This window comes from Lepisma saccharinum, unplaced genomic scaffold (assembly GCF_977018435.1).
Source record: "Lepisma saccharinum unplaced genomic scaffold, izLepSacc3.1 HAP1_SCAFFOLD_524, whole genome shotgun sequence".
Lineage (NCBI taxonomy): Eukaryota > Metazoa > Arthropoda > Insecta > Zygentoma > Lepismatidae > Lepisma > Lepisma saccharinum.
This window is the reverse complement of record NW_028143205.1, coordinates 42,347-56,415: the sequence shown is the minus strand read 5'-3', so window position 1 is coordinate 56,415 and position 14,069 is coordinate 42,347. Positions and strand designations below refer to the sequence as shown.

Genomic DNA, 14,069 nt, shown 5'->3' with positions numbered 1-14,069 from the left:
CAGCGTCGAATAACATGGGTACCTGGGGAAACCCTGGGGGGTAAAGGCGGTCAGGGGCGTGATGCTGATCACATCACCCCAACTCACGACCGGATCAAGAAAATGTGGGGCGTTACCCCCACACCCCCTATACGCCTTCATGGCGTGGTGCTATGCACAGGGGAGCACTTGTAATGAACAGCGCCATACCAAAGGTGAAATATGTTCAGGAACTGATCTATTCGCAACTTTGTAATGCTTGAAATATGGTTTTCAATCAATTGTGACGTATTCCTTAAAGATTACTAAAATCGAACATAGTCCATACAATGGCAAACACTTTGAACAAAATCTCTAATTCCTGTGGGTCCAGACTTATGCAACACCCTGTACATTTCGAATCTCTACTCTCTACCTACATAGTATTTCGAGTTATCCGGAGTGCTATTGTTTGATGCAAATTTTCGGAAATAGCCAGGAATGGAGAGCTTAAAAAATTGGTATTCCTATTCCATTTCATGTAGGCCATATACATTACAATTAAACCTACTATGTTACTCCTATGACTTAAAATTTGTTAATTTACTTATCGCAACATGATTGTACGTAATAAACATAAAGTGAATGCATCTCATTCATTTTCTCTGTATTGTTCCAGTTCGACAAGCGCCATACTTCTGTTTTATTTCAAGGAGAGGAACTTCATTGCTAAACAGAGAAGGGAACTGTATTCCTCAACTGATTTTATAGGTATGTAATGGAAGTACTTTTCAACATTTTTGATTTGTGACATATATTCTCGTCCCACAGTATGCCTTCACATATGGTACGGGTTTATGTTTCAACTCAGAGGGGCAAATACAAAACTAGATTTGGTTGCATTCACAAGTATACAAGTAATGTACCATCATGCTGGAGAATTAAATTGGGCATATTGTTATTTAGTTATTGAACAAAAGCACTGCCATTCCTTTAACTTTCAAGGTACATATGAGACACGTTCTTCCTTAAATATGATTAGTTGTCACATTAATATTACATTCGGTATCCTTTAAATCTTGTATAATTAAAATTATGTATCAATTGTTACAATATATTTGATTCTTTTCGTCCATTTTCTGAAATGTATCTAACAGTTCTCATGTTTACAGTCATTTTGACTTTTTGCTTTGTATATCTTTTATATTTTTCAGTGGCTAATAAAGCGTATTCATTTTATTTCAGCCAACATCGGAGGAATATTGGGTCTCTGCTTAGGATTCAGTGTAGTCAGTGTCATTGAGATTCTGTATTTCCTGACAATTAGACTGTGCTCAAAAATAGGATCTCCAGCATGCTCATGCAACAAAATCCAACCGTCTGAAGGAGAAAATCCGTTTAGATTTCCTGCACATTGGAAGAAATAAGGGCGAGATGAAATGGGAGTCTTTAGAACATGAAGATGAACATATCAAAAAGTTTATTTTATGTTCAGAGAAGCTACTGGGGACTGGACCTATTGAACCACTGAAGTGTGCCCCAACTGGGAATCGAACCTGGTACACCTTGATTGATTTCAGTGCACTTTCATATCAACTTTCACATCCGCGATTATTGTAAAGACATATTTACCAGAGAATCACAAACTAAAATATGCATTATGGTCAGGGGCGGCTCATGATAAAATATGTACCCGGGCGAGGTGATTTTTTGCCCCCCCCACCCTAATTTCTAATCTGCCATCCCCATAACTTTCCACCCTGGTCTCCCTACTTTCCACCACCCCTCAATTATACATGACCATGTGTCGCTTCATCAATTTTGTCACACATAAATGAACCACATCTTCGCGATTAGACAGAAGTGTCAGAAAAAGCGAAGTGTAAAATAAACCATATCAATCAACTAAATATCTTAAGTACTAGGAAATAACATTTTGATTTTAGTAATCTCCTAGCTTAAATTGCTACAGATTTTGCAATATATTATACTTATTATGTCATGTAGCAGTAGCTTCAATTAACTTTCGTCTACACGAATCCAATTCTTATGTACTAATCAGAAATATGATTTTGGCGCTACTCAGGGGAAGCCCCGGCCGGTCGTCCGGTCCGAAAACGGCCGCTGATTGTGGTATTTATTACGCATAATCCTTCGCTGCATTCCGTTGTAGTGAATGGCAACATTTCTATAAGATCAATAGTATAAAATGATTTATGTTTTATAATAAAATAAATTTCTGCCTTGGTCAGCATATTGAGTTTTTCATATAAAATGAGACCCAAGACAGTGAAATCCCCTGTGGGGAGTCGAACCCGATACTCATTAATAAAAAATCGCTAGCGTTATTGTGAACAACCAATGGTTTTAGCATATACGCCGAGAAACAAAGAATTCTGGGTTCCAATCCTGGATATAAATGTTTCTGTATGGCGTGTTCTCGTCCATTTCATCAATTCCTTCATCTTTGCAATTGATCTAGACAGGTAAAAAAGCTACGTAAAATAAATATCATGGAATTTGCACTATGGATTACTACTCGTAATCATATTACTCTGCACATAAATTATTATCCTTCTCTTGGCTTCCGTGTTAATGTGATCCAAAGTGGCCTTTTTTAATTAACGAAAATGTGTCTTTCTTTGTGACCTTTCATTCAAATTAGTCTTAATGTCTCCATGTGCTATTTGCTGAATTTATATGTGGGCCTAAACTATAATTATGTAAATTTACTGTGCAAATATGTACATTGTAGTCTCGTATAACACATTTTTGAATGTATTGAGTATTCCATTCTTGACTTTGATTATACTAGGCCAGGGGCGCCGACTTGTCAAAATTATTGGGGAGGCTCTGATCACTGAAATAAATTGATGAATGACTCATTCCCTCCCTTTTTTAAGTTTTGGCCTCAGTGTTCGGAATGTCGTAAAAGCCCATGAATTCCTCAAAAATATTAAAATTTTCATTTACAGTTCGAATCAGAATGTCAATTGTTCACGGATGGATATGTCACAAGTTTTGTCAACCATAATAGCAAAATATTCCCGACTTTTAACATCTGCTACCATGGAGCGCAAAACAGATCTCCCTTATATATGAATTATCTCGTTCTGAATGTCATGTAAGAGCCATTTGTAGCCCGAACGTCTCATCCACTCTCCCAGTTCATGCAAATCTTCTTTTGAAACCTTTTTTAGTAAAAATGTTAACAATACTCACAATTATATATACTTAGTATATAGTAATAAGTCATGTGTTTTGCTGTATCTGGTCATAGCCCTACCCCCAAAGTTGATGGTTTAGCGGTCTCAGCCCCCAAAGTTGATGGTCTAGAACATTTCAAATGTGTTTTTAAGTTCAGTTCATATGGCAAAATTCAGAGTAAACTTTACAAGAGAAGCAATATAATACATTAGATCCTCTTAAGCAAAATTATTTGGGGGCTCTGCCCTCACATCGTTAACATTGAGGGGGGCTCGAGCCCCCCAAGCCTCATGGAGTCGGCGCCTATGTATTAGCCTATATACTATTTTCTCATCTTTATATATATTATAAGTATTGCATATAAACCTAAACAGAATAATATGAAATCTTTGAGATGTTGAAAAGGAAGTGTTCTTGTGTGTATGCGGGTGTGTTTGGTGTTAAAAACGCCATGCTTTGAAGCTTACTGTAACTATGACGTTTATAATTGAAAATTATTGAAAGAAGTGTTTGTCATATTTAATGATATTTAATTTTGGATCCATTTTTTAATAAAATTCTATAATAAATATACACACTATTTAATAATTTGTATATAATTCATTACCAGAATTTATTTTTGTTACCTATTGAAGATATAATTTATGCACACCATATTTTCAGAACATCTGCATAAAAACCATATTTGCAGGATTTTTTCAGAGGTAAGCAATAATCTACTTTCTTTAAAAGTAAAATATGGTATATTCCTCCCGGTCCTGAATGCTGCCTGAATTTGAACCCATGACGTTCTTTCAATGAGCCCTAAATCAGTCTCACCTGCAATCAACAGTTTTCTACAGTAAATAATTAAGGTAATATTATTAGAATGAAGCTATTTGTATGATATATGTAAATATCCCTTGCTATCTACTTCCGTGGGGGGTGTGACATCTTGCCCCTTCGGGTATTTTCAGTCACATTTTGCATCATCTTAACCATTATAAAACAACGAAAGATTGAAAATATGCAAAATATTTTTTTCTCATTTTATCAAACAATTTATCTTTAATTACACGTACATAAAGAAAAATTATACTAAACAATTGCAACTGTTTTTAAATAGTTTTTAAATATATTACACTTTATTCTACTAAGAACTTCTGTATTGGGTCTCATAAAAGTAGACTACGTCTAATAATGTTTCTTACAAACCCACTCATCTAAAACATATGCAATTTCTTGTCAACCAATGTTCTTTCGCTACCAAGGATTGAACCCACCTATATGTATTTATCTTGTATCCTTGCGTGTTGGCACTAGCTTCTTCTTCTATGTTATTTTATGGCTCACCCCCCGTTTGCAGCTTCTAGCCAAAGTTGCTGAGTTCAGGTTCTATTGTTAATAACGTTATCTATGTTCTAAACTGTTGTTGAATGTCATTCACTTTCTTCGAAACACTAATGTCTTCCTGTTCTTATGGTATAACAGCTTTGTGAGGTTATTAATTCAAATTGTAGTGTGAATCATCGTGGTTGTTTAAATAGTAAACCTACGTTTTCTAGCGAAACTGTAAAGAATCCAAATAACTATAGTGCGAGGTTCAGATATTAGTGTAGATAAGGATATCGGAAATGGTACCTGTGCATGTTGTAAGTGTTTATAGAGAGAGTCTCGGTATTGTTGTCTTAAGGGACATTCAAAAAGTAAATGATTAAGTGTTTGATTAGCTTCTCCGCATTGGCAGGAAGTTGATGGCACAATCTTTAAACGAGCCAAATGTTGAATTACTAATACATGACCTGTTCGCATTCTTAATATAAAAAACAATCACTGCCCGAGGTAGATTCATGTTTTGGTACCAAGGTATATGATTTCTAACTTGAGCATGCCACTTATAGGATGTGGTATTTTGTAGCTCTGTTTTGCACCACTCCTTCCCTGTTTTTGTAACTTATATTTTACCCTGGGTAAGAGATCTGTATAAGGTAGTCGAAAAGGTGTTTCATAATCCTGGGTTCTCGCTTTTTTGCATTTTCATCTACTATGTCATGATATTTATTGATTACTATGCGCACGGGTGTAAGTGAAAACCACTTTCTGTCCATTTTGTCGAATATGTTTCATCGTGCATATAATCAAGTATTCAAATGTTGTTAACTTATAAACAGCACTGCCTGTTCTCGACAAAGCTTGCAAGACACTCAATGCATCAGTGAGGATTAGGGAGTGATTACTTCTTAGTTCTACAACGTAGAGGAGCGCTTGATATATGGCATAACACTCAGCCGAAAATATTGAAGTATCTTGTGGTACATATTGGCGATCAACTCGTTACTGCTGAATTTCATTTATTTTTTTTACAAAAATGAATTGAATTTCCTTAAAAGCCTTATTATTTTATTGGAACATTAAACTATAAATTGTACAAGAAAAATATTAACATTAAACTAACTAACTAACTAACTCCCTAGCCTTCTTAAACCCGAAGGTTCATGGCTGCAGCAACACAGGCCTTCCATCTTTCCCTATCTTGAGCAAAATCTATATACTCTTTTCCATCCCTACCGATTTCCCTTAGGTCCATCTCAACGTTGTCCCTCCATCTTCGTCTTGGCCTTCCTACAGGTCTCTTAGCATCAGGTTTCCCAACAAGAATCCTGTAAACTCCTCTTTCCTCTCCCATTCGTGCCACATGGCCTGCCCACCTAAGTCTTCTTGATTTAATTATTCTAATAATATCTGGACATGAATACAAATTATGTAGTTCTAAATTATGTAACCTTCTCCACTCACCTGTCTCCTCATCCCTTTTAGGTCCAAAGATTTTCCTAAGGATCTTATTTTCAAATACTCTCAATTTATGTTCCTCTTTCAATGTAAGGGACCAAGTTTCACACCCATATAATACTACAGGCAAAATTACTGTTTTGTATATTTTAACTTTTAGTTTCTTAGATATTAAACGAGAAGACAAAAGTTTATGAAGAGAGAAGTAACATGCATTTCCTGAATTAAGCCTACTTTTTATTTCCTCTTTAATATAATTTTCATTTGTTAATATTACTCCTAAGTATTTGAATTTGGAAACTGGTTCAAATGAGTTGTTATCAATAATTAGATTTTGATTATTACCTAACACTTGGTTTCGGCCTGTAAGCATATATTTAGTTTTCTCTTTGTTAACTTCCAAACCTATCTCTTTAGCAGTTTTGAAAAATATTTTAGCATTATTCTTAATTGTATTCACATCATCCCCCAGTAAGTCTACATTATCTGCATATGCTAACAACTGAGTCACACCATTTAATTTTAGTCCTTCTTTAGTTTCTTTTACCTTCCTTACAGCATATTCTAAGGCAAAATTAAAGAGCAATGGAGATAATGCATCTCCTTGTTTTAACCCATCATGAATTGTAAATTTGTCAGACACATTAATACCCACACGAATTTTACTTTCTGTTTCACTGGTGCATATTTTTATCATACTAACAAGCTTCTTAGGTATTCCAAACTCTACTAATATATTATATAATTTATCTCTTTTGACCGAATCATATGCTTTTTTGAAATCAATGAATAGCTGATGGACATTTTGATTATATTCCCACTTTTCTCAAGTGTCTGTCTGATGTGAAAAATTTGATCTGTAGTTGATCTGTTACGTTTAAATCCACATTGATAATCACCTATAATTTCATTAGCATATGGGGTTAGTCGTGTTAAAATAATGTTAGATAATATTTTATATGTTGTTGAGAGTAGAGAAATTCCACGGTAATTATTGCAGTTCATATTATCACCTTTTTTAAACACAGGAACAATTATGGATTCTTTCCACTGTTGAGGGATTTTTTCTTTATTCCATTTTAAACAAATTAATTTATGAATTTGACATATTAATGAATTTCCACCATATTTAATTAACTCAGCTGGTATTAAATCAATGCCAGGTGCTTTGTTATTCTTAAGCCTTTTAATAGCATCTTCAACTTCAGTCAAGTTAGGTTCTGGAACTAAAGGTATTGCTGTGTGCACTTCATTTACTTCTGATTTATCTCCTACATGAACATTTAAAAGCTCATTAAAGTAGTTCTTCCATCTATTTAGAATATCGCTTGGGTCAGCTAGAAAATCACCGTCTTTATCTCTTATCGAGTTTACTTTAGGTTGCCACCCCTTTCTAAACTCATTTACACCTTTATATAAATCTCTGATATTTTTATTTTTGCTGTTTGTTTCAATTTCGTTAATTTTGCTTTTCAAGTAATCTCTTTTCTTACTTCTAAACGTGCGGTTAACTTTTCGCTTTATTCTATTATAATTGTTTAGATTTGTATCATCAGAGTTATTTAACCACTTAAGTCTAGCCTGATATCTTATTTCTATTAGATTATGACATTCATTATCAAACCATGGCTTACTTTTTCTCGGTTTATGGTATCCTATATGTTATTAACATTATTTTATAAAATTAATCAATTAATTTTTAAATGTTTAATTGAATAATACATTTTCTGATGTTTAGGAAACCTCTCTGTTATTTGACTCAGTTGCACTTTTTACTAAACATGACCTTTTTCTTCAGAAATGGCTTGTTTGTTTTAAATTCTGGTCGTGAATATTCAATACCGGTAGCTATTTTCATGTTCAGATTCTCAAAACCCCGGACATTTTGCAATCCCGGACATACCCCGGACAGCACTAAAAAACCAGGACTGTCCGGGCTAATTCCGGACGTATGGTAAGCCTATCTTGTGGTAATGTAATGTTGGCACTAGCTCCACTCAGCAACTTTGGCTAGAAATCGAAAAAAAAAATGTGGTGTGAGCTAACAAAATAATGACGACGACACCAGCTCCCCGCGTGGGAGTTGGCGAAAGTAGATTTTTCAAAGTTGGTTTGTACTTTGCTAAGTGTGAGGTGATGAACGTTTATTATTATAGTGTGTTAATTTATATTGTGCTTTTTGTGTTATGAAAATTAAGGGAAACTATATACTTATTAGTAAAAACAATTACTTGCAAGTAAAACAACTTTTGGTTAGCCGTAAAGTGTTAGGGAGCTGAATAGATTATCCAAGGTAAGCAACCAACTTATTTTTCTCTTCAGAACACCACACAAAAGTGCTGTGTAGCTGATATGATAGCGAGAAAGTGTAATATGGTCTTGTTTAAAGAACCGAAACACTTATTCTTGGTAAGAAAATATACACACTCTTGTTGGTAATAATTCACAGCTAACTGAAAGGCTCATTTTTTTTCCAAAACAAAAGCGAACCATCATCAAATTGATATTTCGTCTCTCCCCTTCACGTCATTGTCAATATTTAGGTCAGGGCGATTCTGACTGATTCAGTGTCTCGTTTCGTATTAGCGCATAAATTGAGCAGTTTTCAACCCAGAACATGATGTGATGTTGAGAACTTGGGTAGTTTATTCTGCGAATAAAATTTGTATTTAACAGTTTTTCTTCCTGATATGTCTATCATAGAATCACATATTTTGTGTTAATTTAGAATACGATAGAACAATGCAAGCAACATGAGTTTACGTAACAATAATGAAGAGTAATGAAAATCATCGTCATATCATCTGATGGCCAAAACAGTCGAATTATTGTGTTAAAACTGAGCCTCCTCGATAACTTCGTGTTGACGCCATTGCCTTGTAATCAAGGAGTTACGGGTTCGATCGGAGCCTCCGAGACATCTAATTTACTTTCTAGCCACAGTAGAGGAATATTCACTTACTTCTTCAAGCTATGTTCCGGTTTACAAAAATTACGATCTTGATGATATACATCAAGTGAAAGAAATATAATGTTAGTACATCAATGGAATTTTACTACTTCGTTCAATTCTAATAACCTATTTCACAAATACATTGTGGATAATTTTGTACCTTTGTACTCAGTAATGGATGTTATATTTTCTCTGTCGATTATTTTTGTCAAAGACAGGAAGAAATCTTTATGATTATTGCGATGTGGTTAGCGAACTGTAAAAAATGTGTTCTTGTGTTATCAGCTTTTAAGGTAATTGGAAATGTAGAACGAAAATCTGTAGACAAGTTGCTAAAGTGAAAATCTACTAGTTTATAAAGAATCTGAATAACGATTCGTTTCGTACACTTGCACAGTCAGTCATTGTGATTTCATGTAACATATTTGCTTTATTTCAATTTATACTCTGTATAAAAGTAGGAGGGCGAGATCTTATCTCAACCTGTTCTAAATATCCCAAGTACAAGAGGAAAATATAAATATGAACTTCTACGTCAGCATGGTACGATTTCAAAACATGTCCAGGTACAGTTACAAGTAAATTGTCCTTGTTATGGATGAAGGAAATACACGCGCTGATATCCTAAAACTTACGCCGTATCCTGAAATATGTGAATATGAAAATTACCATATGTAATTTGTCTAAAGAAAAGGGATATAATTATAAGGATTTTAGAATACGAACTTCTTCTAACAATATTCTCATGTTAGATCATGAGGTTTATTGTGTTCTGCTTTTTGTTATGGACTTCTTAATTAAAGTAAGTCGCTTGCATTAATATTTCAATTTTCCGTGTGATCGTAAATTTGTTTTCATAGGCTTTAATTACTGTTAGATCATTTAAGGTTAGTGTTCTTAGCATCCAGGTATTTCGAATAGGTTAGGCTAGTACGGTTGCTGCATTAGTATGTGTACGCTTTCTCTCTTTGCTTGATGTACAATTTGTAATACGAGAAATGATTTTAAAAGATTGTAACCTTCAACCAAACCAGTCAAACATGTGCAGCCAAATACTCGTATTTACCGGATTTCTAGAAAATCAAAATTGTATTCAAGTTACACACGGGAATTCAGTTTCCAAAGTTGGAAAGTTTATTTAATACTAAATTCCAATCTTATAAGCTCTTTCCTCTACCTAACTTTTTCAAAATCATCTTGCATGCATAAGTTGAATCGTGTTTATTCCACAGCAATTCAATAGCAATTATATTATATTAACGATGATAATTTGGAGTAAGGATCAAATTTTATCTCTATCGCATTTTTTGCCCTTGGCAATTTGAAAAATAAAGGTACATTATGCAGAACGTTAAAGAGTGGATTTTACTTTTATCAACATTATTCACGTATTTTGTAATGCCGTATAATATTTGAAACGTTCTTGAGGTAAAAGCAACGTTCTGAATGAATAAGAAAGGACGATTCAGTCAGAAAAATAAACATTATACTCTTATAACGCACTTTGATAAATGCCATACATTGACTATAGTTGACTAGTCCTGTGACGTCACGGAAGCTGGTGTGAGGCTCGTATATAAGTATCTCGGAGGCCCCGGTTCGATACCTGGTGGAGATATATAGTAGCTTGCTTCCCACTTTAAACTATTAATACAGTCTCGATGAGCTTATCTGTGCATAAAATGGACTTCAAATAAACCTCAACGCTCATGCGACGTCAATACCAAATAATGTAAGTGTAAAAATAACTTATATTATTTATTCATTATAGTGGAAGTGCTCGATAAGCGTGAATAATGGAAACACAGAATTATTTCATAATATTAATGATTGCTGTGTAAATTTGATTGAAAGCATGTAGACAGAAATACTATTTTTCTTTTTCTTTCCTAATTTGTGGCGATGGAAATAGGTATATATATAGATATCTTGAAGTTATGAGTTAGACAATTGCTTTTATTTCAAAAGCAAATATACCACAATAATTGTTGAACCATCTTATAATTATTACAAGCATGATTAGATACAATATTTCGGTACTCCTCTATGTACATCCACTGGTAAATGTACCTCGTTTGTGGTTTAAGTAACTTTATGGAAACATTCTCTCAACTTGAGCAAAAAATAGTAATTAAATACAACGTGTCTTTTGAATATCATAATAATGTTATATTACACAAATATACTCGTAGAGAATTAAACATTTGTACACGATATAAAATACGAGGCACATGTCAAAAAAAGGGCCGATAATTTTTCACGAGGGGTTGGCAACACTGATGAAATTGAGCATGCGCAGGAGCATGCCCTAGTATTCTGTTCTTGCAACAGAGATAGAATCGTCAGAGTGGGGTTGCGTACGTGCGAGTAGCAGTAAGGTGAAATGGCTGCCGTAATACAAAATCCCGCCAAATGTGAAGGGAGATCTGTCATACGATTTCTGAACGCCAAAGGTCAGAATGCAGCTGACATCCATCGGGAATTGTGTGCCATTTATGGACCGACAGTGATGAGTGAAGGGAAGGTCAGGGCAAGGGTGCAGAGTTTCGGGAAGGGAGTTCAAATGTCCATGACGATGAGCGTAGCGGAAGGCCTAGTGTTCAGATGTACGATCTGGTGGAACGCGTTAACAAGAAAGTGCGTTCCAATCGCCGGTTGACAATATCTGAACTCGCCAAAGAGTTTCCAGAAGTGTTTGCGAAAACAGTGCATCGAATTGTAACTGACAACCTGGGGTATCACAAACTGTGTGCTAGGTGGGTACCAAAAATTCTGACAGACTCTCACGAAGAGCAAAGAAGGACAGCTGCACGTGATTTTTTGGCCCTCTGGGGAGAGAATGGGGATGACCTCTTTTCGCACATAGTGACGGGCTACGAAACGTACGCCACTGGGAGTCGAAGCAGCAGTCAAAGAATTGGCGGCACTCTGGTTATCCTAAAGCGAGGAAATTCAAATAAACACCATCAGTTCACAAAATCATGGCAACCGTGTTTTGGGACCAAAAGGGTGTGATTTTCGTGGAATTCTTGGAACCAGAACGAACAATTACAGCAGAGGTGTATTGCGAAACACTGAATAATCTACGACGTGCCATCCAAAATTGGCGGAGAGGAATGCTACGCTCTGGAATTTTTCTGATCCATGACAACGCCCGCCCACACACAGCTGCTCGTACTGTTGAGACAATTGAAATATTTCGATGGGAACTATTCAATCACCCCCCTTACAGACCCGAAAATGCCCCCAGTGATTTCTTTCTTTCTCTTCACCTGAAAAAGTGGCTTGCATCGAAGTGTTTCAACGATAGTGACATGCTCAAGACATCAGTTCTGGACTGGCTGCACTCTCAGGCGGAAGATTTTTACGCAGAGGGTATACGGAAGCTTGTGCCACGCTATCAGAAATGTCTGGAGGTTAATGGTGACTACGTCGAAAAATAACTAAGGTATGTACTTGTTTATCAATAACAATAAATTTCTTCTCCTATCATTTTCTTGTTTCTTAAAAAATATCGGCCTGTTTTTTACATGCGCCTCGTACAACTTCTAGATCCAATAGAAAGCCAATAAACTTTGCTTTCAAATTAATATAGGCTATCTATTTTCTTATTGCAGCACGACCTTGTCATTTGTATTTTCTTCTGCCTCATCCATAGACTTAGATATTCTGATGTTAGACTAATTGCACTAAAAAATAGTCCCATAAATAATACATAAAATGCTGTTTGAAGATGAGGCAATGTTAGTGATACCACGTGATTAGTACTTCTACCCATAGAATCTTTCTTCTCATACTCGTTTCTCCACTTACATATTAAACCAGAAGAAGATAATCTCTCTATTATTACATTAACTCTTGAAAGGTAAGGAGAAGTTTTGGGTACGACAAAGGTTCTGAAACTTAAACCTACTCTTTCTATTGCATGATGTAACGATTCTCTACCTTCAGGCGTTGCTATGTTGTTCATTATAGCTTGCACCATGAATTGTGTATAGTATAAAATTGAATCCCTTCTGTATGCGATACGCATGACTATTTCGGTAACATTTTGAACAATTTGAGCTCTCAAGCTTAAGGCTTTCAACCTGGGATCTTCGTACCTTTTTAATTCCTTATAGTGACTCGCCACTAAAATAATGGGCAAATTAGATTCGTATACATCGTCCAAAGTGTTTATGTCAGCATAATAGTTGTCTGTGGTCATGTGAGTTAATAGTTTCCCCGTATAAATAGAATTCATTATTGCGAAAAACATGGAACTCATAATGAATATTGTTCTTAGTATTCTTCTTTTTGGGAAACGCGGAACGGGCGTTTGAACGACAAGACGAAGAATGTAAAATACACTGGTTGTTATACTTGGCATGCTCTGTCTTGCAATGAGGCTTTGGGCAAATCTCTCACAAACAAACGCAAAGACAGACACCAGAATCAGAGAGACCCACAGATTTGCCTTGAAAGGTAGGAATAAGACCAACCATTTTGGGTAAAGGAGTGCCTTCGGTGTCAGAAAGACGGAAGAATCAAATATGAACACTTCGGTGTAATCGACAACCTTATACCTGCTCAAACTTAAGCTGCGTGGCCCAGCGCTGATATCTGAGAATGATGTGATCACTTCTCCAAGCGGACCCATCCAGGTCCCATTAGTATGTTTTATGTTGAGGAGCCTATCGTGGAATTTTTTCACAAGCACTGGAGTGAAGTTCATGCTCTTCACTATAACGCTTAGCAATTGTCCAGGATACCCTGAAATATTTAGTTTACCGTTCACTTCCACGAATGACCAGAAGTATGGCAGAATATTCACTTCACTTATTCGAAGTGGATATCCTTTCACATTCTCCAGCTTCTCGTTAAATATAGTTTCCTGTTTGTTCTTTGACCTTACAAGTATTGCTAGCTCAGTAAAATTAGATTCCTCACTGTTGGTTGATATGAATGGGTTGTAAGATATAACAGCAATGGAGTTATTACCATCATGTTCCGACTGAGCATCAGTGAGCTGTGTTATGAGTTCAATGTTCAAAATCTTATGTTCCCACAGTATTTGAAATATCGATCTTATATCCGCTCCAGATGTATTTAGCTTTGTAATCACAAATATGAATTTTCCTCGTGAATTCCAATAGGACAAACTAGGAGCTTGTTTAAGTATGTAGACAAGGAACTCGACGCT

At 35.5% G+C, this 14,069-nt stretch overlaps 1 protein-coding gene across 1 annotated transcript in view; it reads left to right on the top strand.

Moving 5' to 3' along the window:
• Positions 1 to 2,116, top strand: part of LOC145982992 (pickpocket protein 28-like) — a 40,870-nt gene extending 38,754 nt beyond the window's left edge. The window contains exons 10-11 of the mRNA XM_083116276.1: positions 638 to 729; positions 1,204 to 2,116. Of these exons, the coding sequence (XP_082972402.1) occupies positions 638 to 729; positions 1,204 to 1,385 (274 nt within the window). The 3' untranslated portion in view covers positions 1,386 to 2,116. The remainder of the gene's footprint in view (positions 1 to 637; positions 730 to 1,203) is intronic.
• The last annotated feature ends 11,953 nt before the right edge of the window (positions 2,117 to 14,069 follow it).